At 39.8% G+C, this 27918-nt stretch overlaps 3 protein-coding genes across 8 annotated transcripts in view; 2 read left to right on the top strand and 1 right to left on the bottom strand.

Annotated features, from left to right (window-relative positions):
• The window catches only part of smarcd3b (SWI/SNF related, matrix associated, actin dependent regulator of chromatin, subfamily d, member 3b), a 56435-nt gene extending 50204 nt beyond the window's left edge, over positions 1–6231 (top strand). For all 6 annotated transcript variants that reach the window (XM_042510556.1, XM_042510559.1, XM_042510558.1 and 3 more), the window contains 4 exons: positions 1387–1522; positions 2382–2504; positions 3948–4049; positions 4142–6231. In XM_042510556.1, the coding sequence (XP_042366490.1) occupies positions 1387–1522; positions 2382–2504; positions 3948–4049; positions 4142–4195 (415 nt within the window). In that variant the 3' untranslated portion in view covers positions 4196–6231. The remainder of the gene's footprint in view (positions 1–1386; positions 1523–2381; positions 2505–3947; positions 4050–4141) is intronic.
• Positions 6232–13031: 6800 nt separating this feature from the next.
• On the bottom strand, positions 13032–18650 carry chpf2 (chondroitin polymerizing factor 2). Its single transcript, XM_042510484.1, has 4 exons — positions 17285–18650; positions 16170–16734; positions 15900–16082; positions 13032–15153 (listed from the first exon to the last, which is right to left on the bottom strand). The coding sequence occupies exons 1-4, from the start codon at positions 17554–17556 to the stop codon at positions 13879–13881; spliced, it is 2295 nt and encodes a 764-aa protein (XP_042366418.1). The 5' UTR covers positions 17557–18650; the 3' UTR covers positions 13032–13878.
• A 1210-nt stretch (positions 18651–19860) lies between these two features.
• On the top strand, positions 19861–27917 carry LOC121960444 (ATP-binding cassette sub-family F member 2). The gene is made up of 15 exons (XM_042510126.1): positions 19861–19968; positions 22170–22320; positions 22514–22726; positions 22843–23025; positions 23248–23419; positions 24062–24157; positions 24239–24341; positions 24568–24663; positions 24841–24960; positions 25263–25352; positions 25446–25556; positions 25638–25700; positions 25938–26066; positions 26170–26373; positions 27327–27917. Exons 2-15 carry the CDS (start codon positions 22182–22184, stop codon positions 27444–27446), a joined length of 1839 nt encoding a protein of 612 aa, XP_042366060.1. The 5' UTR covers positions 19861–19968; positions 22170–22181; the 3' UTR covers positions 27447–27917.
• Position 27918: the final 1 nt, after the last annotated feature.

Below are 27918 nucleotides of genomic sequence, written 5' to 3'. Positions count from 1 at the left end.
GGACCACAGTCTATAAATAATTAAACTATAATAGTAGTCCTACCTTGAAAATCTTGTAAAAGTATGTAAATATTAGCATCAAAATATACCTCACAAAAAGCAAAAATGCTCAACATACAGAATGGCCCATCTCAGAGTTATATGACACAGGGCTAATGTGAATTACCCATAATAACCTCAGAATTTATTACTTGATTTTAACGTTTTTTTTAGAACTTTAGTAAGTAATTTTTTTTAGTATATCTGACAAAAAGTATTTTCTTAATTTTCTCTACACTCTGATGGTAGTACATGAGGCAGATAATCTGAAAATGTTCATTCTGCTCTGCCTCAGCATACTGCTCCTAATGGCACCTCAAGATTCACAAAAACAACCAATCAGAGTCAAGAAATCTCTGACGCAGCTGTGAATCCTGTCAATCACGGCTCCTGAATGTTGGTCAAACTATGCATTGCTGCATTGCCTGTTTCTTTCCTCAAATGTTTACAGAAACATATTTTAGTGTACTGTTTGGATGTAAAATGAGACTTCGCTCCGACCCTTTGGCAATGCTTCATTTTGGCTTTTTTTTTTTTTTAATCTAGTGAAACCAAAAAATACTGCCTATCCCGGCTTTAAGTATTTAAATCTGCAAAGTAACTAAAGATGTCAAATAAATGAAGTGAAATAAAAGGTACAATGTTTGTCTAGAAGTATTAAGTGACATACTATGGAAATACTGAAGTAAAAAACAAGAACTGTACCTGTGTACATTTATTTAGTTACATTCCACCACTGGTTTTCTGTGTATGTTTTGCACATTTCCTTGTACTGAATGTGAAGTTGTGATAGTTGTGCCATGATTTATTAATGTAGTTTTGGTCCCTCCACTGAAAACAAAATGACATTTTAAAAAGATATTAAATAAAACAGCTATAAAACATTGTTTTCTCAATGTGGCTTCAGAAGTTAAAAAATGTGCTTTTAAGGCTTTTTTTAAAATAGTTTTGATATATTGCTTTTCTTGTATTTTCCATTAACTTTATTACTTAACATAAAAATATAGTAATTTTAAAAAAGAAATAAAATATAATAAGATTAATTAACCACTCCGGCACCACAAGTATTGGCTGTTAGACCTCATAAACAGTATGTGGTAGCAGCTGACTGTACAGTCAAGACCTAATTGTTTTTTAAGGGTTTGTAAAACAAACATATAATTATTCAGGACTGTTATTATTCACCATACAAACGAAAACAAAGAAGAAAAGAGACATCTAATTAGGGAACATGGATTCAGTAATCCTGCAGGCACCATGGCGGGCTTTTAAGGATTTATTGAAAGATCTTTCTCCCGCCTCGGTAACGATTTTCTTCTGCATAAATTAACGTTTGCTTTCCCTCAGCGTGGACCCCAACGACCAGAAGAAGACGGCCTGCTATGACATCGACGTGGAGGTGGAGGACCCCCTGAAGGGTCAGATGAGCAGCTTCCTCCTCTCCACCGCCAACCAGCAGGAGATCGCATCGCTCGACAACAAGGTGACATCACCGGCATCACAGAGTACTACACACTGCTGATTCAACTTCAGAGCTCACTGAGGGGCCTCATGGGAACAACCAGTTTTACTGCATATAATTTGAACAGGAGCTTTTGTTTTATCGCAGCAGTTTGCCTGCAATGAATTTCACGCCCTTCTGTTTTAAATATTGGTGCTATTAATGTTGGACCAAGATTTGTTTTTAACAAAAACACGTTTTAAAAATTATTTTTTATTATATGTATTGGTTTTAGTTTTAGAGAAGACAAACATGTAACACAAGACAAAAAAGAGAAAAAAATATTAATTTATATTTTTAAATTAAAAATACATAATCGATTAAATAAATAGAAAAAAATAAAAAGATGTGTTTTTTTAAAAGATTATGTTTTTAAAGATTATAAAATTGCAATAAATTAACTAAATAAACAAATACATTTTTTAAAAAAAAACATGTTACCAAATGATGCAAAGTATATGTAACCTTTATACACGTTTTAATTTTAACTTTAGTTGCTGTGTGAGCAGTTTTCTTTACTCCTCTGCTTCTGCTCTGTGGCAGAAAAATGTTTATTGCTATTTTACAGTCACATGATGGCAAAGGATATATTTGTTTCTATTTAATAAATTTGTTTTATTGGAAACATTTTATGGAACTGTGCGTTTCAAATCTGTAAATGTTTGAAGATTTTAGTTCTGAGGCTTGATGCAGAATGAATTTTATTAGATTTTGCCAAATCTGGATATTTTTTATTAAGATACAAATATTAGTCAGCTGTAGTTGTTGTGGTTCTTTTTCTTAGTTACAGTTAAATGAATAAAGGAAATTGTCTTAATGTGTGTAACTGTTTCTCTTTCAGATCCATGAGACCATCGAGTCCATCAACCAGCTGAAGATCCAGAGGGACTTCATGCTCAGTTTCTCCAGAGATCCCAAGGGCTACATCCAGGACTGGCTCAAATCCCAGAGCCGAGACCTTAAGGTTCGATATTTATATGCACACACACTCGTGTCAATTTAAAATGTGACCCATTGAGACAACTCACTGCCTTTATTTGGACATAACTGCATGTTTTTGGATGTTGGGGTGGATGATAAAATGCAGAATGATCTAAAAGCTGTAGTTAGCAACTTTGATGCGTTATAGATTATTATAGATTAACTGAATGTTGGACTAACCAACCGTACAAACTGTTAAATTTGCTTAATTTTCACCCGTTACAACATAAAAGTACTGCGTACATAATAATATAATGTCTCATTGACAGGCCATTCTAAATCAGTACTTTTACTTTTGATACTTAAAATCTGTTATATTACAAGAGCTTAACTTGTAGTGAGTAATTTTACCATATTGCCACATTTACTTAAAGGTAAGTTCCGTATTTTGGTCATATTTTTCACGCTTTTGTGTCTAAGTAACTCGTGGAAACTTAATTTTTCAAACAGGTCCGGTATTGTGTGAGAGCCCATTGCAAAACAGGTTGCAACATAATGGTTAAATTGTGCACTGTCAATTAATGTTTACTAAAAGTGTTGTTTTTGCCACTGACGGGCTCAGTTTGTTATTGTACGTTTCCAACAACATTATGAAAAGGATTTCTATAGAGACAGACATTTATATCGAAGAGTTAGATCCTTTTTGTTTAACCAGAAACAGACCCGAAATCAGCGTCACCAAACCACCAGACTTCGTTTAAATAAACTGTAATTTTAGCGTGTAAAGAGCCAGCATATTTTCACATCTAACTGGCTGAATTAAGGGTTTATTTCAACTAAACCAGAGATGGTGATTGTTATAACAGTGGAAAGACGAACCACGTTTGTTTTTTGTTTTATTTTGTTTGTGTCTTATTTGCAGCTACCGGATGCAGCGAGCTCACTCGACATTGGACCAAATTAAAAATTAAAAAACTGTTTCTCATTAGTCACTTCGATGCAATAACATGGGAAAACACAGTCCAGGTTAAAAAACATATACCTCAGTTACTCATGCATACATAATATATATTATACTATTTATTAATTTAATTAATTAATAAATACATGTAATAATTTATAATTAAGCTAAATAATAATATTAATTACAATTTATTTATTTTGTTATTAATAAAATAACAGTTGTAATTTATTAATTTAATAAATAAATTATTTTAGAAAATAAAAATAAATAAATATATTTAGATGAAATATAAAATGAAATAATAATTTAAAAAATAAGAATAAATAAATACATTTAATCATTTATTATACATAAAAAAAAATATATAAAATCTAATCATTTATTTTTATATATATATATAAAATCTCTCTGGAGGGCATCAGAAGGCAAATTTTTCTGCACTTCCAGGTGGAGAAAAAAAAGTTGCCCTTTAAGTACAAGATCTGAATACCTCTCTTATGAGTCCTTTCTTATATGTTGCAGTTAATGACAGACGTGGTGGGGAACCCTGAGGAGGAGAGGAGGGCGGCGTTTTACCACGAGCCTTGGTCCCAGGAGGCTGTCAGCCGCTATTTCTACTGCAAGGTGAGGAAATGTCTTTTTCACTCGCTTCACAACAGCCTTCTCTGGTTCTGCCTCCAGATGACGTATTTCCTCTGCTCCTCTTTCCTCGACAGATCCAGCAGAGGAGACAGGAGCTGGAACAGGCCTTAGCTGTCCGCAACACCTAAAGCGAGGCCCTCCTGAATCCCTGCATCAGAGCTGTGTGTGTGTGTGTGTGTTTGGATGTGTGTGAGGCCATCGCTGTAGTCTGGTGATACCTCTAAAAACGTCGGTAACTATAAGAAGAAAAAAAAACAGTGATGAAAGAAAATGCAATTTCTTTCCAAAGATTTGAAATTAAAAAGGGAATCTAGAGGAGGTGGTTTTCTCACCACAGCAGCGATGTGCACGTGTGGAAGCCCAGATCTCGATCCGCTGCATATTTGCTCCGTTTTGTGCCGGACTGTGAGGACATCATCATTAACCGCATGTATTCAGCTGCACCCTCGGAGGTCGAGCCCCTCAGACCGCGAGCATCCTCAGACTCACTGCCTAATAAACAAAAACCTCCTCGTCATCGCTCCTCTCTGCTTCTGTAAATAAGTCGCAAACATGTCAAACTGACAAACTGAACCGGCTGCTCACACACCGCTGTGTTTTTGTTTTTGGATTCTCATCTTGAAAGAGGTCGCTGCTGCGTCCGACATGATGTAACCTGGTGTCACAGTCAATCCTCCCGGCGCTCCGGATGAGTCTTCATATTTCATGTTGTTTGATTGTACGTGTGACTGTGTGTGTGTTTTTGTTTCTCATTAGCAGAGTGTCTTTTTTTGAAAGACTGATAAATTACACCAGCAAAGTCGAGATTACGGTGTGACACATTGGGTTGCAGGGAATCAGCTCTATCTTTAAACCTGAGGTGTGGATTTTATTCTTTTTCAGGTTTCATGAATCAATTGGAAAACCTCCAGTGTGTCTCATTTTAGTCGCATTCGCCAGTAAACAGACTTCTTTTTACAGTAATTCCCTCAACAGTATTAAGTATATTAACTGAAGTATTATTACAGGAATGAAAAGTGTAATGAAGTAGAAACAGTACTCAAAAGTATTGATCATCATGGTAATTTCTTCACTTAAAGGTCCAGCGTGCAGGATTTAGGGGGATATGTTGGCAGAAATGGAATATAATTTAATACAAATACATATTCTTTAGCCATTTGCGTTTTCTGTGAATCCGCTTTATTCAGTGTTTTTATCAGTTTAGGTCACTGAGTTTTTTTATTTCTCACAGCAAAAAATGTTATTAGAGAAAAAAACTTGAGCACACACACACCGCAAGGGTCCGCTTTGGTCTGTGTGACATAAATTTTGGTGTGTCGCTCGCAGGTTGGATAATTGATCTGTAGATCTATTCACAACTGATCAGATGGGATCAATTGATGAGAGGAGCAGCTGTTAGTGAGTGAATTCAAACTTTTAGACTCAGCAGAGTGTGGTTAAGTTTCACTTTCAGTGCGCCTGAAGTTCTGCTGCTCCATCTGTGCCCAGAGTACGCTGTGGAACTAGCAGTAATGTTACATATATTTCAACAGTACTCCTAATGAACAATCCAGCACCAAAAGTAAAATATCAACTTGTGGCAGCAGGTATTTAATTGTGACGGGCTGCCACAAATAGATGATTGTGAGGGAAACACTGAATCTTATCTTGTTTCTGGACTGTAAGTGTAGCAAGCGTGTCGGCCAAAACACTGCCGTCAAGACAGCTACAGCCACCTCATCATTGTAAATTAAGTTAAATATTTAATAGGCATTCACTCCGGAGCCAGCAGCGTGTTTTTAGTTTCACTCTCACCTGGTGTCGGCAGTAGAAGGACAAATAGCCCTCGCATTTACCTGCAGAGAGTTGAAGTGGACCTTCAGTTGTACTTTTGCACACAAAGTCACAAACTTGGAGTGCTAATAAAATGTCTACTGAAGAGGCTGTGAGTACTGCATCAGAAAGTGTTCATATAGTAACTTTTTGTGAATGCAGTAAACACAATCCTTTTTGAACACAGCAGAACTGCGTGCACGTCTGCGTCTCCACCAACAGTGATTTTAAACGTGAAACTGCTGTATTTAGTGTTTTAATGGCTTTAATCATCGGTTTGTTGTTTTGGAGAAGAAGAGACCTCTGTGGATTATTTGGCTCCAGCTAAAAAAAACCTCCTGAACAATAAACAGTGGAGGAATTCAAACTGGGAGAAGTTTCAGCTGGTTGCAGTCTGCAATCCTCACCACTAGATGCCACTAAATCCCCTTAAATCTCACACAGTGCTCCTTTAATCCTCGCAAAATGACAAATATGCCTCTACGTGTCGTCGACTGATTTGTTTCGTCGCTCCCCGCCTCTTCCTCGTGTAGTATTCTGCCAGTCAGTGTGCTGAAGGTGTTACCAAAGGTTGCAACAAGAAGAAGAGAAACATGATCACTGAAATAGAAACGGGCAAAAAAATCCCCACCTGGGTTTAATGGAAAATTGCAAAAACATTTCCTTGTAAGGAATCGTGACAAATCTGAACAATTTGAGCGCGGATTTAGTCACAAATGTTTGCCTTTTGTAGCCAATCAGGTTTTTGTAAACGAACCGTTATTGCAGTGAAGACTTTAAGCCCAGGTCTGGAGGGTTTTGTCCATTTCTACACTTTTTATGTTACATGAAGAAGTTCTTTTCTAGAGATGTGAATGTAAATATGTTTTCCCTCAAAAGGGCCAACTGTACAGTATACGACAGACTATTTGTGCGTGTTTGTTTTTGGGGAAGAGGGGGGGTTGTGAGCTACATGGTGCATTATGGGAGCTCCATGAGTTTTGAATTAGTAGGGCAGGAATGTTAGTGTTCCTCTGTGTACTATCTTGGGTCGGGTGGTTTATTTTAGGTCCATCCCGTTACTATCGTGGGAGCTGCTACAAAGACAGACCTCCCTCGCTTTCAATCTGTTAACACGATATAATCCGCACCAAACTCCTTTTACACCTTTTTTTAACGATTTGTATGTATATGTTGTAATGTCAGAGGGAGGATTTTTTTTTTTGTCTCAGCAACCTTCTCTGGGTTTCTTTGCACTGTGCTGTAGTTCTGTTGTCGGGACTCGTCATCACCGGTGAGACCCTTTTTTATCATCCCAGCATACACAAACAGTGATTGGACGATTTCACGACGACCTATGCATGCTCCGTGGACATTAATTAACACATCTGATGAGAGTGTAAATATAAAAAGCTGGCATCTGTGTGACGAGCAAAAGACTTTTGTTGAAATGCCTTCTGGAAACTTTTTTGCCAAAAATGATATGCCCTACCAGCAACTAACTGTAGGTGTGATTTTTTTTCTGAACTGTGTTTTTGTTACTAGAACTAAGTTATATTAACTGCACTCGTTAGAGGAGAAACAGTAGTCATTGGTAGTATCTTGTGTCCGACCAGGAGTGATTTGTCTTTGTATGGCCTGGGCATTCACGTTGTTGTCATACAGTCACTGATTCACTTGCACCCTCTTGTGGAGGAAACGAGAAGCTGGGACTCCTGGGTGACCTCGGCTCCGAGCGCCAGAATATCTGACGAAACGTTAACAAGACTACTGTGTCTCCTGTTACTAAACCCGACATACTGTCGACATGTTTGTCCCACTCCCTGCATGTGTTTGTAAAGAGTGGGAACTGCTCTTTCTCTCTGTTTACACTGTTTTCTGAGCGTCACCAACAGGGAGATGATCGTATACATAAAACACTGTATATCTGTAAAGAGCAAACTCGTTTGGTGAAACATTCAACTTAAAAAAAAAAGATAAAAAGGGAAAACAGCTGTGACACTGCGAGACAGCCTGGATGTAAATAAAGAAGCGCTTGCCAAAGTTTGTAAATGCCATGATATCTGAAGTGTCTTTTTTTCGCCTTTTTAACTGTGATGATGAGACGGCGGGCCCTTGGGCACAGATATGCAAAGGGCCCCATCACCTCGCCAAAAAGAAGCAACACAGCCTTTGTGGTGGTTTTGTCTCTTTTTTTCATATTGTATTGTGTTTTCTTAAGTTGTTATGGACCTTTTTTTTTGGTTTTGTGTCTCTCTGAGGTCATGGTGTTTGTTGTTTTGTGTCTCTTTGTCGTTGTTTTGTGAGGAAGTTTATCACTGCCATGCCAAAAAAAGCTAATCAGTATCAGGTAATAATGTTTTTCACATTTTATCAAGATAATTTCATGTGTTTACATTATACAAATTTATTAGTTTTAACAAGAAACTTTCCTGTGATGACAAAATGTCATGTAAATGAGCCATATTCCTCAGTTTATCCTCCTCTGCACACCTTTTCTTCATTTAAACACGAGTTTTTCATTAAAACAATAAGTTGTCAGGTTAAATCATGAAATATTTCATGTCAAAACAATATAACTGAGTGTGTCATAATGTGAAATGTTGATGTTATAACACTAAATAATCCCACTTTAACGTGAAATGTTTTATAGTAATATAAAAAGTAATTATTACCTGATACTAATCTTTTTTTTTTTTTTTTGCTGTTATATTTTTTCTGGCATGGCAGCAACATACTTCCATAGTTTTACCAATGTTGGTAGTTATTTTGTGTCTCTTTGGAGTTCCTTTGCGTCACTTTGAGGTCTTTTTGTGTCTCTTTTTGCTCATTTTTAGTCTCTTCCAAAAGCTGGAGGGCCGCTGACACTTTGGGCCCCTGGGTTTGTGACCACAACACGTCGATGTGGTGGCATGTTTTTGTTTTTGTGCATGTAATAGAAACTTTACTTAGACCTCAGGTTCCCTCTATGTATCTAAATGATGTCATTAGATTTTTTTGGGATGCTTCGCTGCAAATTTTAACATATTCATGTGTCAAACTGAGCCTCTTAAAGCAACAACATTTCAAAATGTTTCACAGCTCTAACAATCTCGATTGATAAATAACACTAAAAGTTAGAGGAAAAAGTATGTATTCTTGATTTGGGGATGAACTGTCCCTTTAAATTTTGGTTTGACGATGAGAAATTCACATAGGAACAGGTGTGACAAGTTGTGCCTGTGGAGCCGGGGTGTGTTGTGCGGTTAATTACCCACATCAGTGTTTTTCAGTGTTTAATCTTAGAGACTGCATGGATTTAGTGGCCAAGTTTCTCTGTCACTTGATTTATACCAACAGTGAATTAATGCTGGATAAACAAAGCGAGCGCAGAATAAATAGAGACATCATTACGTTTTACTTAATCTATCTTAACCAGATCGTCTTAATCAGATTTTTACACTTTTTACCGCAGCTTTGAATCAGAAGAGGATCGTTTGGGGATCTTAATGCACAGATTAACTACTTTTGCCTTTTTTTTAAAAAACTGTACTCAAGATCTGCAGAGTAAATACAAATAAATTAATTAGGAACAGTGTTTACTAATTTTACATATAATATCATATACCGTAAGACAAGACTCAACAACACATAATCTTGGAGTTAAAATCCAAATTATGTCGGTTATTCAAGAGACAGAAGGTTAAATCTGCATGTTTCATTTCATTCATGAGAAGTTAAGTTTATACTGTAAAAGCTGATTTGATGTGAGGATATCATATGAGCACGTACGATGCTTTGCAAAAGTATTTTTTTCTTATTTTGTTGCATTTTAACTTGTAATTTAATTGGAATTTTTGTAATGGACTTACACAAATTAGTCAACATTGGTGAAGTGAAATGAAAGAAAAAGTAACTTGTTTAAAAAACTAAAAAATAAAGTGAAAAGTGTTTCATGTAAGTATATGTATTCACCCTCTTTGCTATGAAGCCCCTAAATTAGACCTGTTGCTACCTTTTACCTTCAGAAGTCACATCATTAGTTAAATCAGGTCCACCTGTGTGCAATCCAAGATGCAGCACAATTAAGTCTCATTTCCCAAACGTGCATTTGGAAGCATTGTTGAAGTGTTTTAAATACTATGATTTTACCAGAAATGCACGAGTTATTTGAGAATTAGTAAACGGATATTTTGAGAGAGTTTGCGGTTGTTAAATGCTCTATGACTTGAATATATTAGGATTTTTTTCAGTTTTGGGATTCTTCGTTCATGGAGGCATGCAAGAACAATGAGGTTTTCTTCCTGAATTAAATGGAACATGGGGTGAGTAACTGATATACAAATGATTATTTGGAGGGTGAAGTATTTCCTCAGGGTTCAAACATATTTTTACCAATGAATCTCCACTTTTAAGCAAATTTTCAAGACCATACGTTCTCTTAACCATCGACACTCCTTATTGGTTCTTTTTCATTACTGTATTATAGGTTTTTTACACAAAACAAAAACAACAAAAATAAAAAAAAAACTTAAAAAATGATTGAACTGAAATTGAAAGCCTTTCATAAGCTGTTTGATCATTTGAAAACTGAACAACTTGGTTAAATTTCTTTCATAAAACTGAGGGAAAAAGGCAATGACCAACTTGGCAAAAAATAAAAAAAAAAACCCCAAGAAGTGGTTTTAAAAAGCAGGGGGAGAAAGAATTTTTTAATTGTCCAGAAAAGTATATGTATAATTACAATGTTATATTTAAAATTATGTGACAGAAAATATATAAAATAAATACATAAATGTTTTAACTTTTTTAGGTAATTTTCTTGGGGTTTTGTGTTTGTTTGTTTGTTTTTTTAAAAAATTTTGTGCTTATTTTCATGTATTTTTCTAACTTTACTAATTATTTTTTATTTCTTATACCTTTTTGCAAGTTTTTGGGCCATGTCTTGTTAAGTTGCTGATTGCCTTCTCTGTATGTTTTTGAGGGAAATCAAAACAATTTGCACAGGTTTTAAAGGGTTAGTGACATCAAAAGTTTTCCCATATTCCAATTATCTGTTGAATCTGAAAATACAAAAACCATTTATGCAAAATATTATAAAAATAAAATGGTGTTTTGTACATTCTTGATTTTTTTTTTTTTAGTAAGGAATTATGTTTAATTAATTTTTGGCTTAAATTTAATAAGGCATGTGTGTGAAATTTGCTGTGTAAATAGATGCCTTTTTTATTATTGTTAATAATAACAACAATTTTATATATAATACACACACATATATATATACACACATATATTAATCTATAATTAATACAAGTTTGTCTTAATTTTCCCCTAAACCGAGATTTTGTTATGTGGGATGGGCTTTGTCAATGTTTGTTTCTATTTATTTCTAATGAACTAAAAAGCCATTAAACATAATTTGATAAAAAATAAAAAAGCAAATAATTGCCAGGTCCTGCTCAATTACCCTTCACTGAAAGAGCGCTCTCATGCGCAGCATGTGAAGTGATGATTTTGTGCTCGAGCTCATTTGTGGGTAAAACAGCACGAGCGGGGCGCGTCTGAGGCGGCAGACAGGCGCGTGATTGTTCGCGGGAAAGCAGGTGGAGGTGGTTCCGGTTTCCGCGGAGCCGTGAAGCCGACGGCGGCCTCCTCAGAAAGAGCCTCTTTGACTCCGCTTCTTGCTCGCGTGGAGGAGTCTTGGGGGTGGGGGGAGGTACGGGGGCCTGAGTGGGACCGCCTCACCCCTGCAGAGGGGAGGAGGAGGCTGCGTGAATGAGCCATTCAGCGCCTTCAACCGTCTCGCTGTGAAGGTTAACCGCCCTCATCGCGGCGGACCTTGGCGAGGTACCGACCCTCCCTCTGGGCACCGAGTTCACTTCTCTCCCCGAAGACGCATGTGCACCGACGGCCAAAGCCCAGGGAGGCCCGGGCCGGGGTGGAGGTTCACTGACGCGGCGGGGCGGGAGCACGCGGTTCGCCGCCTGCAGGCGCTGCAGCGACGCTTTTGGGCAAACATTATATGACTGAGTGCGGGCACGCCGTCACTGCTGAGCGCCTTTCTCCTGGGCCAGGAGTCTTTGGATTTCACTGTCAAAAACAACATTTAAAATAATAAATAAATAATTTCAAAGTCTTTAAAAAGAAGTGGTAAAAAAGGGGCTGCTGCACAATTTCTTTATTTTTCTAAAGTCTGATTATTATTGATCCATTTGTGAGTTTAGACACATATATTAGTACCTCCTGTGTTGATGTTAAGTTAATTCTCCTTTTTTTTGGTCGGTTTTGTTTTTGCCTCTTTTCTTTAGTTTTTGATATCTTTGCTTTACTTTTTAAAAAAACAAATCATTACCAAAAAAAAGAAAAGAAATGGGTCAGAAATTGAATATACGGCATAGAAAGGTAACTTATTTTTTCTTTTTATACTACCAATCAATCAATAAATAAAAGCAAATACAAAGAAAAGATATTTCTTTTTCTGAAAACTGAAAACTGTGTAATGCTTGTACCCTAACCCAAGAGAAGTGAGGAGGGAAGACTTGACTTATTGTTATAATTGGCTATAACTAGGGATAATTCACAAATCACCAATCAATTAACATGAAATTTTACTTACCAATTGATAGGCTGTGTAATGCTGTCAAAGTATGTGCAATATGTTGCTGTGAACTTTGAGAAAAAATGATTAATTAATTAATCAGTCATTACTTTTACCAATGATCGATTAAGGACAGTGCTTACGATTTGCAACCTTAGTTATAAGTTGCCCTGTAATGGCTTTGGAACCATAAGTGTTATTTTTATTTATTTTGTTTTATTTTATTTTTTACCCCAGACAACCTACGGTTTCAGGAAATTAAAAATTAAAGAGTGAGAGTTTTTTGTCTTTGTTATCTTGGTATTTTATTTTACTTTTATTGACTAAAAATAGCATATTTTTCCATTTCAGGATTTTGAAATGAAAATATTTTTTTCCATTTCTGTTTCTGAAAGGAAAATCCAAAGATAAAAAGTACACTGATTCTTCTGCCATATTGCCTTTTTTTCAGCTCTGCCAAGCACATGACAGATCCGTCCAGGAGGGACTGCTCGAGCATGCTGCAGATACAGATCCTGTAAACAGTTTCCTCTCTGTGTAATGACACTGAAACGAGCATTTTCACACTCTCAACGGTCTGAATGAAGAAACAACTCTGAACAGAAATATCACTTTTAATACCTCTTTAAAAAAAAAAAGAAGAAAAGAAAAGAAAAGGCAGCCAACGGCTTCAGCTTGTTTCCAGTACTGTTTTTATCATCTTCATTAAGGAAGACTTATGGCTCAAGTTTTTTCTCAGTTAAAGGATAATGTCGGTATTTTTTTCAACCTGGACCTTAATTTCCTGTGTTTTTGTGCTAAAGTGACTAACGGGAACAACAGTTGTAATTTTGACTTCATAAATGAGTGGAATATGTGCTTATAAATGTGGGCATACAGCAGCAAGCTGCCCGTGTGAACGCCGCCGCAGGTCGGCGAGGTTGCCGTTACGCACTGCTCGAGCATGCGGTGTGTTCCAGGTGTGGGTCTGCTGCTGTCTTGCAAATTTTGTTGTTCCCCTTCGTCATTTAGACACAAAAACGTGAAAACGGGGTCCAGGTAGAAAAATACCAAAGTTACCCCTTTAATCAATAACAATGAAGGCCTTTGTTCATTTATTACTCCAACGCACAACCTCTGTCTTTAAAAACTGGAGTATAAATACTGTCCTCGTCTCTTGTAAGAATGCGTCGATGGCAGGAACATAAGAAGTCCAGAAACCTCCATGACTCATAAATCGTCTAGACATGAGTCAAAGTACTTATATGTGCAGAGATTTTCAGCTGGAGAAACTTCTGCATCAGCACATATTTTCGCTCTGTCGAAGTGTTTATGAGCGCGACGATGCTGTTCTTCAGCTGAGCTCTTCCCGCCAAATACAGAGCGCAGATTTCAGTGCACAGAAGTACAATTCACATTATTCTGCGTGAGTGTCAGTTAGTCCAGGCGGCGTGTTTGAGGCCTTTAGGTGCTGTTGGCCTGCTCTTGTTCAAAAAGCGCCATAGCGAGATGTGAGCGTGACCCCAGACCCTCCAGGTTGCTGAGGACGCAGCGGTGGTAGATGTCCTCACTGAACCGCGGGTTGCACACTCGCCGCACGTACTTCTGGATCAGCGCCGGCTCTACGGCTCTGAACACGTGCAGCCCCGAGTAACGGACAAATATGTCGTACACGTCCATGCTCTCCAGCAGCTCCTCGTTGTCCAGGATGTCTGCGGCCATCTTGGTCCGTGCGGTCATGTAGTCCGCGTTGTAAAAGCAAGCCTCGTCAAAGACGTGGCGGTCAAAGTGGCCGTCTCGCAGCGACTCCGAAGCGAAAGAGGCGGAGGCGGCGGAGGGCTGCTGGTCTCGGTACATGACGGCGGGACTGTACTCTTGGAAGTGGATGGGGAAGAACACCTGCCAGTTGCTGATGGCGTTCATTCTGCAACGATTCAGGAAGTCGGCGTTGACCTCCGTCCACACGCCAGCCAGGAAGAACAGAGTGTCCACCGGGTGCTTCTTTGAGATGATGTCCATCAGCTTGACCTGTGACGGCACCTCCGTCTTCACGCTGATCCAGGGGATCTTTACGTCTCCGTAGCGCTTCTCCACCTCGCCGATCATCGCCTTAATGCCGGCGAACACATCGGTCTGGCTGACTCGCTGTGCATCAAAGGGATCGTAGATGAACAGGAACGTGAGTAAAACATTATCGTGCGTGTCCAAAGTGTTCATCACGTACATGTCCAGGAAGTTACCAACGTAGTCCTGATCCTGGGCGGTGACCGGTAGGATGACCTGCACCCGCGTTGCCTCCGTCACGTACGGCATGGGGATGATCTCAACAGCACTTAGAGGTCGCAGCAGGTTAACTCGTTTGGCGATGACCTGACTGTGGCCTTTTTGGGTGTAGGCCTCCAGCGCAAGGTCCAGCACATACTCCATACCACGCGTGGGATCAAAGCGCCGATAACCATTGAGCAAACGCCGCTTTCGGAAGCGTAGCTGTGGCTGGTAGCGTTCATTCAGACGCTCCACTGCGATCTCCAGAACTGCGTTTACATCCGCACGGTCGGCCCCTCTCATCTCACACTTTGGCGAGCTGTCGATGCACGAGTAAATGTGCTCCTCAGTGAAGTACTCCCAGTTTATGACCTCGAAGCGGGTTCTTGGTTTGAAGGGAGGGTTGATTCCAATCGGCCACGTGACTCCAGCCTTTCCCTCGGGAGTCAGGTCACTCAGGTTGTTGATCTGCACCTGATGAGTACACACGCAAAAATCCGTCAGAAAGGAGCACGCTGTCTGGTGTATAAACTGCCTTCATGACATTTGTTCTGTAAAAGTATTTAAAGTTAAGTCAACACAGAGCTAATGAACCATCATGAGCAGCTTCTTTAATTACATAACGAGGCTTCTCACGCGGAGCGTTTTGATTTCGTAAGATAATGACACTGACGTGTGTGTCCTAATAAAACACCTGATCCTTTGTCTCGGCTTTCCGACATGTTTAAATATTGGATGAGTCAGGAATTTCTGTGTTGGCTCATAAAGTGGGTGTGGCAGAGAGGAGAACAAACAGTAAACGTTCACATGGACCTTATCACAGAAGCTGAAACACGAGCGTCAGGTAAAAACGTCGTGTTTGGAGCTGGGAGGAGGCGGTCCAGACCTGGAAAATGTAATTGTGAAATCCAATGAGTTTTCTAGGTTTTGCATGATGGAGAGAATAAAGTATTAGTATTATTACAGGGTTGGAAAAAAAAGTTTGTTTGTTTGTTCATGTAGTGTTTTTACCAGTTTTAATCATCGAGTCAGTACATTTTTGAGAGGGAGAGACCTCTGCGGGTAATTTAGCTCCAGATAAAAATCTCCTGAACATTGAACACTGAAGGAATCCTAAATAGGAGTTCACGCTTGGCACATGGGAAAAGTTTTAGCTGGTTGCAATCGTCACCGCCAGATACCACTAAATCCTACAAACTGCTCCTTTAAGCGTTACAAACCTGCAGCTGCTGTATCTGCAGGTAAGTCCACTCCAGCTCGATCTGGCTGAAGCGTTTGTGGAGGCGGTACATGAGATTTGGTTCTGATATCGGATGGACGGTGAAGGCGTTTTTAAACTGCATGCTGTCTTCACGCTCTGGATCGGCGTTTTTCCCCAGCTCGAAGTAACGATAGGTCATCTCCTGTGAGACACAAACATCGACAAAGAAAAGAAATGTTAGTACCGATAAAACAATGTCAGAAGTGCATTAAACTGATGAGATTTTTACCTGGTGCACCTCCACACAACTGAGACCCAGGTAGTCAATAATGCAGCGGCCCAGCCACTCATCAGGTCTCACGCTGAGGATGTCATTACGGCAGGTGTCGAGGTGGGGCTGAAGACGAGCCAGCAGACTGCGGGACAGCAGGTAGCCGTAACCCCCGTGGCAGTAGCGTGCCTTCTCCTCCCCGCCAATAAACTCCTCAGCCCTGCCCATATACAGGTCCTGACCTGCACTGAGGTGGCCCACCAGCTCCGACAGACGATCTGCCTGCATGTAAGTGTCATCCTGGGCTAAGAGGAACCAGTCATAGTCTGAGCCGTAGTGCTGATGGAGGTGACGCACCGTCTCGTACATCAGCCACACCGGACGGTCATCACCGTGGGCAACCACAGTCATGCCATGAGGCACCTTAGGGCTGCGCAGGCCTGTGAAGAAGAAGGTGCGGTGGAAGTGGTGGGCGACTGTGCGATTCACCGCCACGGCCAATGTGTTGAGGGTGGCCCGGGAGGTGAGGACGCCCACCAGCAGTCGCTCTCTGATGCCCAGTTCAGTGTGAATATACCGAGTTCTGGAGAGGTGAAGTAAAGACAAAGAACGATAATTTCTCAGCATGATTCACACTGGGATTTGTTTTTGTAGTTTTAGTGTACACATGGTGTCAGAGTGCATAAAACGGGATCAAAACAGAGCTTGTGGAGGATCCCCTGCACCCCCTGACCAGAGAACCTGGTTAAGCCCCTAATGTCCTAAAATCCTTAAAATCCTAGAAATGTCCCGAAATCCTAAAAAATGTCCTAAAATCCTAGAAATATCCTGTATTCCTACAAATGTCCTAAAAACTGAAAAATGTCCTGTAATCCTGGAAACATCCTACGATCCTAGAAATGTCCCAAAATCCTATAAACGTCCTAAACTGAAAGGTCCTAAAATTCTAGAAACGTCCTGTGATAATGAAACATGTAAAGGGGCTGCTGCAACTGGCCCCTGGCCTCCTGTGGCCCCCAAACAAACCATGTTGAGTACCCCTGTCCTACACACTGGACCTTTAAAGTTAGGAGCTGCATATAAGTATCTTGCTGAAAACATCTACATGACAAACACATGACACCCGCACTCACCTGAGGACTTTCTTGTGTGGCTTGTTGGGATCTTTATGATATGGCACGATACGTGGCTGGAAATCTTCTTCTCCAGCTCCATCCCTGGGGTCTCTCTGTGCATCTCCTCTGCCCATGAAAAGCCTCCCATTCCCCAGTTCATCTCCACAGGAGTCATCGGCGTCCCCTTGTGTCCAGGACACCATCAAAAGGCTCAGACTGCACCCCAGAGACAGCCCGAGGATGAGGGGCAAAGCAGGCCTGAACACGGCCAAAAAAGAGGACAGACGCATTTCTGGGAGTTATGAGCCACAGTTGATGAGGCTGAAGTGGAAATTTTTTACTACTTACAGCTGTGTCAGCTCTCCTGTTATGGATTAACACATTTTAGCAAGAGGATAGCTTATGAAAGAGGAAATTAATTTGATGACACAGACAGAAAATTGCCTCAAATGTCATATAATGTCTCTTTTATCCGTCCCATTTGGCGAGGTAGTCATCTCAAGTTTTAACTGTTATTTGACCTTTTAGTGGGTTTTTCTTTTGTATAGCTTTGATTTTAACTTAACAGCGCCAACCTCTATCTATGAAAACTGCCTTATAAATAAAACTGCCTTGTCTAAGGTTTCTAATCAACCTCTAAAGCAAAGATTGTGCACTAATGTTATCTCGTAAATGACAGATTTTGCAAATGTAACCTCGTTATTGAAGATGCCCAAATGATTAACATGGAGGTAGCGGTCAAAACTAGTTTATAAGAGCAGATATCTTAATGTTATTAACGTTTATTACCGGCTGTTTAACAGCTGTGGTAACTGTCATGTAAAAAAGCTAACGTTATGTTAATAAGCTTAACATATTTTGTTAGCTTTAATGCTACTAGCTACCTCTAAAGTCAGCTAACTAACGTAGCAAGACGCTAAATGTCACCTGGTAAAAGTCACCCGTTTGCGTTAATAAAACCGTGATTAAAAATCGAAGCAAGACGACTAAAAGTTTTGATATCGTAGCGGAAAATACGACCTCGACCGTAACGTTTTGTGTCGGAAATCAAAGAGCAAGCTAGCAAGCTAGCATCGTTGTTTTAGCGCAGATATCCTCGATCCATCTCCGCGATCTGAAGGCGTAGATCCCATTTTTCGCCGTCGATTCAGGTAGAAAATCCGCCACACGCATGTCGTCCATTTTCTTCAGTTTCTTGACTTCCTCATAAATTGAGTGCCACACACACAGAGTGGAAATAACGTCCCTCTCACGTCGCTTTTTGCCCTCATCATCGCTGACTGAGCTGCGGCAGCATCACCTCTGACTGACTCAGGGGAGCTGTGCGCTGTAAATATTACTAATGATAACAGATCAGTCAAGATTACAACGAGAAAATAACAAATAGATACGCTATGATTAGTGTTGGCCTGCGTAATGATACAAGATGTTTGTGATAACGTGAAAAGAGGGCATGTAGAGACTGTATTAGGGACTGTTCGTTATTTATGAAGGGGAGGGGTGGTGCACAACAGGGGAGGCATGTCAAAGTTTGACTTGTGTTTTTTACTTTTTCTCAGGGAAGAGACATATAATGTAAAATAGTTGTATTTTGTAATTATTTTACTGCTTATTTATGAGGCAAACATGCTCTTTGAACTGGAAGAATTTTGAAATTGGTGATTTTTAAATGAAAAAGGGGGGTTCTTTGTTGTTGAATATTTTTGGTGATTTTTTTTTAATAGCAACGCATGCCGTTCAAACCTGTATATATGTTGTTTTTTTTGTTTTTTTTTTAATTTTTAAGAAAAAAAAGCCTTTTTTTTTTTTTACTGGAAAATATGCCGTCCAGATCCACAGGAATTTGGCCTTTTTAAAGAAAAAAATGGGTATTTTTAAGAAGAAAACCCAGCAATTTCTTTTTCTTTAAAAAAATCTTACGGATTTAAAAAAAAAAAACATGCCTTCCAAACCTTTATAATTCTGGCCATTTTCTAATTTTATTTATTTATTTTGGCAATTAAAAAGAAAGAGCATTTTCTTTTTCTAATTTTATTTTTTTAGATTCGTAAAGAAAATAAATGACAGTTTCTTTTTCTTTGAATTATTTGGCCGTGGGATTTTTAAAGAAAACATGCTTTCCATACCTTCATAACTTTGGCCATTTTTTTCCCTTTAAAAATGTTTGGAGATTTTTCTTTAAACATTTTGGTGATTTTTAAAGAAAACATGGCTTCCAAATACACAGAATTTTAGTCTTTTTTTTTTTTTAATACAATTTGTCTACTTTTAGAGAAAAAAAAACTATTTATTTTCCTTTTAACAATTTTGGTGATTTTTTAAAGATGCCTTTCAAACCCACAGTTTTTTGGCCATTTTTAAATAAATAAGGTACAGTCCCTCACAGGTACAGCAAAACTTAGTATTATGATGACTCTCAATCTTGCTCCTTCCTGACATATGTATTATCTGTAACTTGTGTTATAACTGTTTGTGTAGTTAGAGTCAACAATCGCAATATTTACAGATTAATGTAGTAAATCTGCACTATTTTAGGGACACTTTACTGCAGTCCCACGAGCAGGGGGAGGGGCCATCCGTTCTCACCGCCCTTTTTGACCATATATGGTCCGTCTGGCGGTTTGGCGTGCGGCTACATCCACCCGGCAAAAAGTGGACACGAGACATCGGTGTGCTCCAGAGACCAGTAATACATTATCAAGGTAAGAGAGGTATTTACACTGCCTGACAACTACGACTCAAATGTCTTAACATACACGTGATTCAGTTAAAATAAAGAATTGGCTTGAAAAACAAACATTAACCGCCGAATTAGCCGCTTTCGGAGCTTGTCGGAGCTAATCGGGCCTTGCGTCACGTTAGCTTTAGCGGCACAGGCCTGTCAGCTGTAGTTAGCTTGTTAGCTTAGCAACGAAGCTAACGCAGCTACTTTATCGAAATTAATGCTGTCTTCGTTTATGTGTGACATTTACACTTAATCGACTAACACGACTGTTTGGCTGAGGTCGTCTGTTGGTTCACCGTGAAGTGACAGATTTGCCGTTAATGTTAGCGGCACCAGCTACCGTTAGCTAACAGTCGGGCAGTCGGGTTTTATATTGTGAGGAGCCCAACGTGCGAGCAGGTGGGACTGAGAGGAGGCAAAATGCGGTGGTGGTTAGCATTGTCACTATAGTCACCGCTCTTCAGGCTGAACCGTTAACCATGTAAGGCCTATAATACCGTGAGTCCGCCCTTAAAGGCAGTAAAAGATACGGACATAAACTCCATGAGCCCAGTTATCGGTGTTATGTCGAAAAATGTTCCCCCGTTGGTTGGTGTTCGCCTCCGGTTAAAATCCTTAGAGCCTGGAGTTAAAATCCACTTTATGTAACTGATGAGCCACTTTTATCCACATCCATACACTGATTATATGCGACAACTATAATCAAAGTATTTCTAAAGAGGTGAAATCCTCGAAAAACACGTCTGCCTGGCATTGTATGGTATTGTTGGATTTAAAAAAAAGTTTTAATCTTACTTTAATGCCTAGATAAAACATATGGAGAGCGATGATAGCAATTTAATCGAGTTTCAACATCATGTTCAAGTATTCAGTGATGGATGATGTACGTTAAAGCAACACTTGAGTTAAAATACAGATATCTTACCAGAAAATAACGTTGGAAGGAGTTAAAGTCACCTGTTAAAATAGTCCATGTATTAAAGCATTTGATATCTATCACACTTTAGTATCAAAATTAATTTTCTGATATTAAAAGTACTGAAGCAAATACTTGTACAGTAAAAGTACAGGTAAATACTGGTAATAACAAAAAGCAGTTAACAGTTTGACAATTATGACATTTACTTCTTAACGTACACCACCTAAAAAATGGAGCCTACTATACACAGAAAAACGCCATCTTCACACAACTTAAAGGATTTAACCCTTTGAAAACTGGAGCAACATCACTTTTCTTGTGCTACTTTCAGATGCCTTTCACAAAAAGGTTAGGGAAAAATGTCTAATGATAAAGAAAAACTAGGGATAAAACTTTAGAATTATTAAAATTTAATATTTGAGATTATGTTACAGAATTACATAATTGCCTTTTGTTTTTTCCTTTTTTATGTTGGCAGGGGTCATTTTCAGGTAGTTTTCTTGTACTTTTAACTAATTTCATGGCAATTTCTTCTTTTGTTGCTCATTGCCTTCTTCCCGTGTTTTTGAAATGGGTCAAGCCAGTTTGTTCAGGTTTGGGTTAAAGAACAAAATACAGTTTTCTTTTCCTCCCATTCATTTATTCATCTGTCCATCCTTTCCTTCCTCTCCTATTTTTGTAGTAAGTAAGTAACTTAAGCGCTTAGGGAAAATGCAGTGGAGTAAAAGTATACATTTTTATTTAGGACATCTAGGGACATTACAGTGAAAGTTGACAGAAGTATAAAAGCTCATGTAATGTATAGATAATCCCAAAAGTACTTAAGTACTGTAACAAAGTATCATCACTTCATTACATCACACCACTGCAAGCATTCAATCCATTAATGAACACCAGACAAATACGGTTAGATTCAAATGAAAGTGAATGAAAATGGTTACAGACTGAATCTCCAACAAAGACTTACTAGATGGATATATAAATGTATGAAAGAATGACCTTTTGGCTAAATATACAGATCAACAAATTTGGACAATATCGGGGAAAATTGGTTGTGTTTGAACTCATGAGACGTTTGAGGATCTTTTGCTGAATGAACTGGCATATTTTTCCATTATTGTAATATTAATGGAGGGTGCTGAATGAGCCGTTTGTTCTGTTTTGTTTGTGTCAAATTTCTATGTTTCTTTAGAAAAAAAAGGTTGTTCTAATTTATATGTGTCCCTTGTTTTCTTCATGTCTCCTGCTGTTTTCAATAGCCTTTCACAACCATGCCATCCGACTTAGCCAAGAAGAAGGCAGCGAAGAAGAAGGAAGCTGCCAAAGCCCGCCAGCGCACCAAGAAAACTGAAGAGATAAACGGGGAGGGTGAACAACCAGAAGCTCAGCTTAATGGAGCAGAGAGCAACGGTGCGAGGAGGACTTTGACTAACTGTTATAGGCTCAGTTGCCTTGGGCCTGTATCACTCTGAAATCACTTTTGATATTGGCTTGACTTATGCATTTTTGCTTATTAATGTACCATACTTGAATTTGCCTTTTCCACCTTGATGTCTTTCTTAAAATGTGAGCAAAATTGTGAATAGGATTTTATTTTTTATAGGTGTTGCCAGTTTGACAAAGGAGCTGGATGAGTTTGAACTGGCGAAGACGGAGGCACGGGCAGTGACAGGCGTTCTGGCCTCACACCCCAACAGCACTGATGTCCACATCAGCAGCCTTTCGCTCACCTTCCACGGTCAAGAGCTGCTAGCAGACACCAGCCTGGAGCTCAACTCAGGCAGGCGATATGGTCTCATCGGTCTTAACGGCACAGGTAAAATGTCTCCTCCATGACGTGATATGTAGAAGTGGGATGAATGTTGCACACTGTATTTTTGATGTCACGTTATGCAGAGAAAATTAATTGTCTTATTAACTTTGATCTGCCAGGAAAATCCATGCTGTTGTCAGCCATCGGGCATCGTGAGGTTCCCATTCCAGAGCACATAGATATTTACCACTTGACCCGGGAGATGGCCCCCAGCGAGAAGACGGCTCTTCAGTGTGTCATGGAGGTGGATGAGGAGAGGATTATGCTGGAGAAGGAGGCGGAGAGGCTTGCCCATGAGGACTGTGAGTTACATGTGATGAATGAAGCAATAATTACAGAGGAAGAATTTAATAGTCACAGAGGCAACAAAACTGAACACTGAAATACATTTACAAAAACACCACAGATCGAGTGTAGCTGACTTAACTTGACGCCAAGATAAGGACAACTGTCTCGCATGTAGTTGTGCTGTTGCTGTATTGATGGATATTAATAGTAAACGCTGCTCTCTCCTCCCTGCGTAGCCGAATGTGAGAAGCTGATGGAGCTGTATGAGCGTCTGGAAGAGTTGGATGCAGACAAGGCAGAGGTGCGAGCCTCTCGAATCCTCCACGGTTTGGGTTTCAGCGCTGCCATGCAGCAGAAGAAACTAAAGGACTTCAGCGGAGGGTGGAGGATGCGTGTCGCTCTGGCCAGGTAAGGACACGGAGCTTAAACTATTCAGTGACATGATGTGATGCATGAGTGAGTGAAATACAGCATTCATAGCGTCTATACAGAAATGTTTTTGGGCGCAGTGCTCGAGCAGCACAGCTTGTCCTGTGTAGATTCTAGTTGTTTTGTTTGTTTTTAGGTTTTTCTAAATAAATAAAAAGCAAACAGCTTCACATAGCCTTGCCCGCTATCTAAAGCTCCCTCTAATGACACAGTGCCAGCTGTGGCTTTAACTTTGTACCTGCTCTATTTTGAATGTTGAGTGCTCTCTAACTACAAATTTAGATAGTTCACAACCCACAGGGTGCCAAGTTCAGCTAAATCTGCTGATGGCAAAACGGTTTCTTGCTCCAAATTCACCTGGTTCAGAAAGTTCTCATATTGCCAAATAAATTAAGATATTATCGAAGTCAAACTGTGGAAGTTTGTGATTCAGCACACAATAAGCAAAACTCATTGAAGAGGAGTAGTCAATATACATTCCTTAATTGTGGGGCTAGCGTTTTTTTTCCATTATCGATTGTTGTTCCATTATCGTTGGTTTGTTAAAATGTCAATGAAAGTTTTCCTCTGAACTTTTTTGAACTTCTCTGAAATTTGATTGTCTGTCCTGTATTTGTCCAGAGCGCTGTTCATCAAACCCTTCATGCTGTTGCTGGATGAGCCCACTAACCACTTGGATCTGGATGCTTGTGTGTGGTTGGAGGAGGAGCTTAGTTCGTAAGTTCTCACACTACTTCCTCACTTTAATTAAGTCGAAACGGTTAATTACGTGTTGCTCATCCCATTTCTTGTTGTCAGGTTCAAGCGAATCCTCGTGCTCATCTCACACTCTCAAGACTTCCTGAACGGTGTGTGCACCAACATCATCCACCTGCATCAGAGAAAACTGAAATACTACACGGTGAGAACTCTTGGCTGACTCCACAGATGATGCCTCACAGTAAAATAAAGTACAGAGTCAGAAAAACGGCGTCAGCATCTTTTGGAAAGTCTTAAAAAGAATCCTGAATGGGCTCCGCCACATGTGATCTTAAAACGCTAAATAAGGGAACTGTGGGTAGGCTGTTACTAATTATGTGTGTGTGCCGCCCTGTTGGATGACCGTGCAAATCTATTTTTGCTTTCAGGGTAACTATGACCAGTATGTGAAGACCAGAGAGGAGCTGGAGGAGAACCAGATGAAGCGCTTCAACTGGGAACAGGACCAGATCACACACATGAAGGTGAATGAGAGACACCGTGTGGTGGAACGTTTTCACTGCACAGGATCGTTCACAGCAAGACATTTTTATTATATCATGTACACGCTTTTCAAGGTTTATGAACCTTTACTGTTATGTTTGTCATTAGTCAAATCAACATTTTTATTAATTGTTCCTCCTAACATCCCTCTCCTCCAGAATTACATTGCCAGGTTTGGTCACGGCTCTGCAAAGCTGGCACGACAGGCGCAGAGCAAAGAGAAGACGCTGCAGAAGATGGTCGCCTCAGGCTTGACTGAGAAAGTTGTGAATGACAAGGTACGGTAACGATGCAGGTTATTAATCTAATGAAAGCCGTGAGCAGTGGTTTTCAGAGGCTGCACGATTGGGGCCAAAATGATAGTCAGGATTACTTCAGTCAGTGTTGAGATAAAAGTTGTATATCACATACATTTTCAACATTAGTGCCACAGTTGATCATTTCCACACCAATTATCGGTGACCAAAACCTGATAGTGATCATATTTGACTGATTTTGACCCTGTGACACATGTTTTGATGAATATAGGTTAGTGGCACATGTTTATTATGTTACTGATACCCGCCTCTGTCCCCCACAGACTCTGTCATTTTATTTTCCTCCCTGTGGGAAGATTCCTCCTCCTGTTATCATGGTTCAGAACGTGAGCTTCAAGTACAGTGACAACACAGTGAGTACAGTTGATATTAAAGCACAGACAGATTTTTTCACTTGTATACAGATGCATTTCTCAGTCTCACTCATCCATCCATTTTTCCTGTAGCCGCACATATATAAAAACCTGGAGTTTGGTATTGACTTGGATACTCGAGTGGCTCTGGTGGGGCCTAACGGAGCAGGGAAGTCCACACTGCTGAAGCTGCTGATGGGAGAGGTGGGTACACTTTATTTCTTCATTATTCCACAACGGCCTGCAGTATTCTTCCGAGTATTCATCCTCCCTTTCTCTTCGTAGCTCCTTCCCACCGATGGCATGATCCGCAAACATTCTCACGTCAAGATTGGCAGATATCACCAGGTGAGACACTCGGCCTGTTAACAGCATCTCTTTTTAGGATTTTCAATATAAAACAAACACTCAGTATGTCACTTAAACATCTAAGCCACAAAATTCTGAATTCGTCATCCCATTAGAGAACACGAGAGTTCTCTTTAAAGGCAAAGCTGAACTATGCTAGTCCTATAATAGACCTTCCATTTAAAAATATTTTTATTATAAAACTAAACGCCTCCAATGTGTCTGCTCGTGTTACAGCATCTGACAGAGCAGCTGGAACTGGACCTGTCTCCTCTGGAGTACATGATGAAGTGTTTCCCTGAGATCAAAGAAAAGGAGGAGATGAGGAAGATCATTGGTCGCTACGGGCTGACAGGGAAGCAGCAGGTAGTGTTGGGATACTCTTCCAGATAATGTAAAATAAATTGAATTTTCTCTTTGTGTTTTCCTGTTGTCTGCAACTGACACTAAAATGACAAATTTCCTCCAGGTCAGTCCGATCAGGAACTTGTCAGATGGTCAGAAGTGCCGGGTGTGTTTTGCCTGGCTGGCCTGGCAGAACCCTCACATGTTGTTCCTTGACGAGCCCACCAATCACCTGGATATCGAGACTATCGACGCTCTGGCAGAAGCCGTCAACGAGTTTGAGGGCGGCATGATGCTCGTCAGCCACGACTTCAGGCTAATTCAGCAGGTATTTCTATTTATCATTCAGTGGATTCATTTAAAGTGGAAACAGACAGTTTTTTTCAACTCACCCCTCCTTAGTGTTTCCAACTGTTATTGTTGCCGCTGCTGTTGCAAAAGCGACCAGATCACTTTCCTTTTCCCTCCGAGCAAAGCAAATAATCGCACATCAATAAACTCGCTTTAAAGGTTGTAGGTGAATGGTGGAAAACACCATCGTCTAAATATCAACAAGACAAACTGAAACTAAACCTCATGTTGCTGACTCGTTAACGCAGTATCTCCGATGACTTCGCGTTGGCTAGACAACAGCACCTTATAGAACCTTTTAGTGCTGAAAGTGGGAATGTTACACCTTCATCCCGCCTCGCTGTTTTGTATAGGGAGACAGTTGTCTCACCTTTAAGCCCACAGCAGAGGTAGTAACAGCGTCGATCAGTTTGCGTTTTGAAAGCAGCTGGCAGCCGTTACCAGCAAACTCAAAGAAGATCTTCAACTGAAAATGTCCTCAAATTTTGGAGACAATGAGAGCCGGAAGCTCCTAACCCCTGAGCAGAAGACGAGATCAGCCACCATAAAACAGGGACGGTAAATGATCGTTATTGTCATTGTTATTGTTCACAAAGCAGTACCTATAATCACACACTGGGGCGGCTTTATGCCTGTATTGTATAGTTGTGTTAAAAAAATCTATGTAATAGGAGCTAAAGTTAATGAGGGAAGCAAAAAAATGTGTATTTAAATAGACAGGTAAACTCTTTTCTAACTTAAGTTTATCTAACTTAACTTTTTTTCTAAAATACATTGATACTCTTGGTAACTGGGGATAGCTGTTAGGTTACACAATGGTATATGCACTTTGTTTGTTCAGCAAAAAACTTGTGTGTTTCCACTTTAAATTTGCACAGGATTTAACCCAACCACCTGTGGCTAACTTTAAAATGTTCTGTTTTCCTGCAGGTGGCTCAAGAGATCTGGGTGTGTGAGAATCAAACCATCACAAAATGGAACAGGGACATCCTGGCATACAAGGAGCACTTGAAATCAAAGATCGAAAAGCAGCAAGCGCATGATATCTGAAGAAAATCGTCGCACTCTGAGCCACTCCTTTATCTTGCATCATGGATTTGACCTGCAGGCGATGAGCAGGGTTTACACTGCAGGAAATGTCATAACTAGAACTGAAACAATCTCTTATGCATCTTATTGGACACGTCTCTTGTACATGTTGTACTGTATTTCCATCTTGGTTTTGACAGTGCCGCACCGTGCTGACCCCCCCTTCTCCCCTTTCACCTCAGGCTGCACTCTGATTGGCTGATTCACCCGAAGCATCTCAGTGCATTTTGGAATGCATTCCATTGTGCTGTCTTCATAGAAAAGTTTTATTTTTCCGAACGTTCTGTTTTATCCCAACATGCAGCAGCTTTTTAGGTCATATTTTATGATATTTAAAAGTTGACTTTTTTCTGTGTAAAAGAGCAGTTCTGCCTTATTTAACAATGTAATGCAATAAAGGTTTGTCTGAATAAACAGAACATAAAAACTGCAC

Source organism: Plectropomus leopardus, chromosome 21 (genome assembly GCF_008729295.1).
Source record: "Plectropomus leopardus isolate mb chromosome 21, YSFRI_Pleo_2.0, whole genome shotgun sequence".
In the NCBI taxonomy this organism is placed as follows: domain Eukaryota; kingdom Metazoa; phylum Chordata; class Actinopteri; order Perciformes; family Serranidae; genus Plectropomus; species Plectropomus leopardus.
Note: the sequence above shows the minus strand (reverse complement) of the source record. Positions and strands in the feature narration are given on the sequence as shown.